The sequence below is a fragment of the Buceros rhinoceros genome, unplaced genomic scaffold (assembly GCF_000710305.1).
Source record: "Buceros rhinoceros silvestris isolate BGI_N320 unplaced genomic scaffold, ASM71030v1 scaffold35998, whole genome shotgun sequence".
NCBI lineage: Eukaryota > Metazoa > Chordata > Aves > Bucerotiformes > Bucerotidae > Buceros > Buceros rhinoceros.
Window position 1 is genome coordinate 1 of NW_010426928.1, and position 394 is coordinate 394.

General features: G+C 57.6%; 1 protein-coding gene across 1 annotated transcript in view; it reads left to right on the plus strand.

Annotated features, from left to right (window-relative positions):
• Positions 1-40: 40 nt before the first annotated feature.
• LOC104498339 (nucleoside diphosphate kinase 3-like) overlaps positions 41-394 on the plus strand; it is a gene marked incomplete at its 5' end in the record, with an annotated part of 1,871 nt that continues 1,517 nt past the window's right edge. The window contains one exon of the mRNA XM_010141696.1: positions 41-139. Coding sequence (XP_010139998.1) covers positions 41-139 — 99 coding nt within the window. The remainder of the gene's footprint in view (positions 140-394) is intronic.

The window sequence follows — 394 nt, forward strand, 5'->3', positions numbered from 1 at the left end:
CTCAGGGCAGACTCAGCTCTGTGCTCTTTGCACTCAGGCTTCAGAGGAGCTGCTGAAAGAGCACTACGGGGCCCTTCGCGAGCGTCCCTTCTACAGCCGCCTGGTGAAGTACATGAGCTCTGGGCCCGTGGTGGCCATGGTGAGTGCTGGGGAGGATTTCCGGAACCGGGGAAGGGGAGTGATGTCCAAGCAGCATTACCTGGCGGTGCGATGGAAACGAGGTGGCCTCGCTCCCCGGAGGGCCTCTTGAAGCAGTAGGGAAGTGCAGGGGCATCTTCTGGGGTAAACTGAATGCACAGACGACTCTGATTATTGTCCAAAATCAACTTTTGAAGGCTATTCGGAGAGCCCCTTTTCCGTCCATCACGCAGACAGAGGAATGGGGAGGACAGAC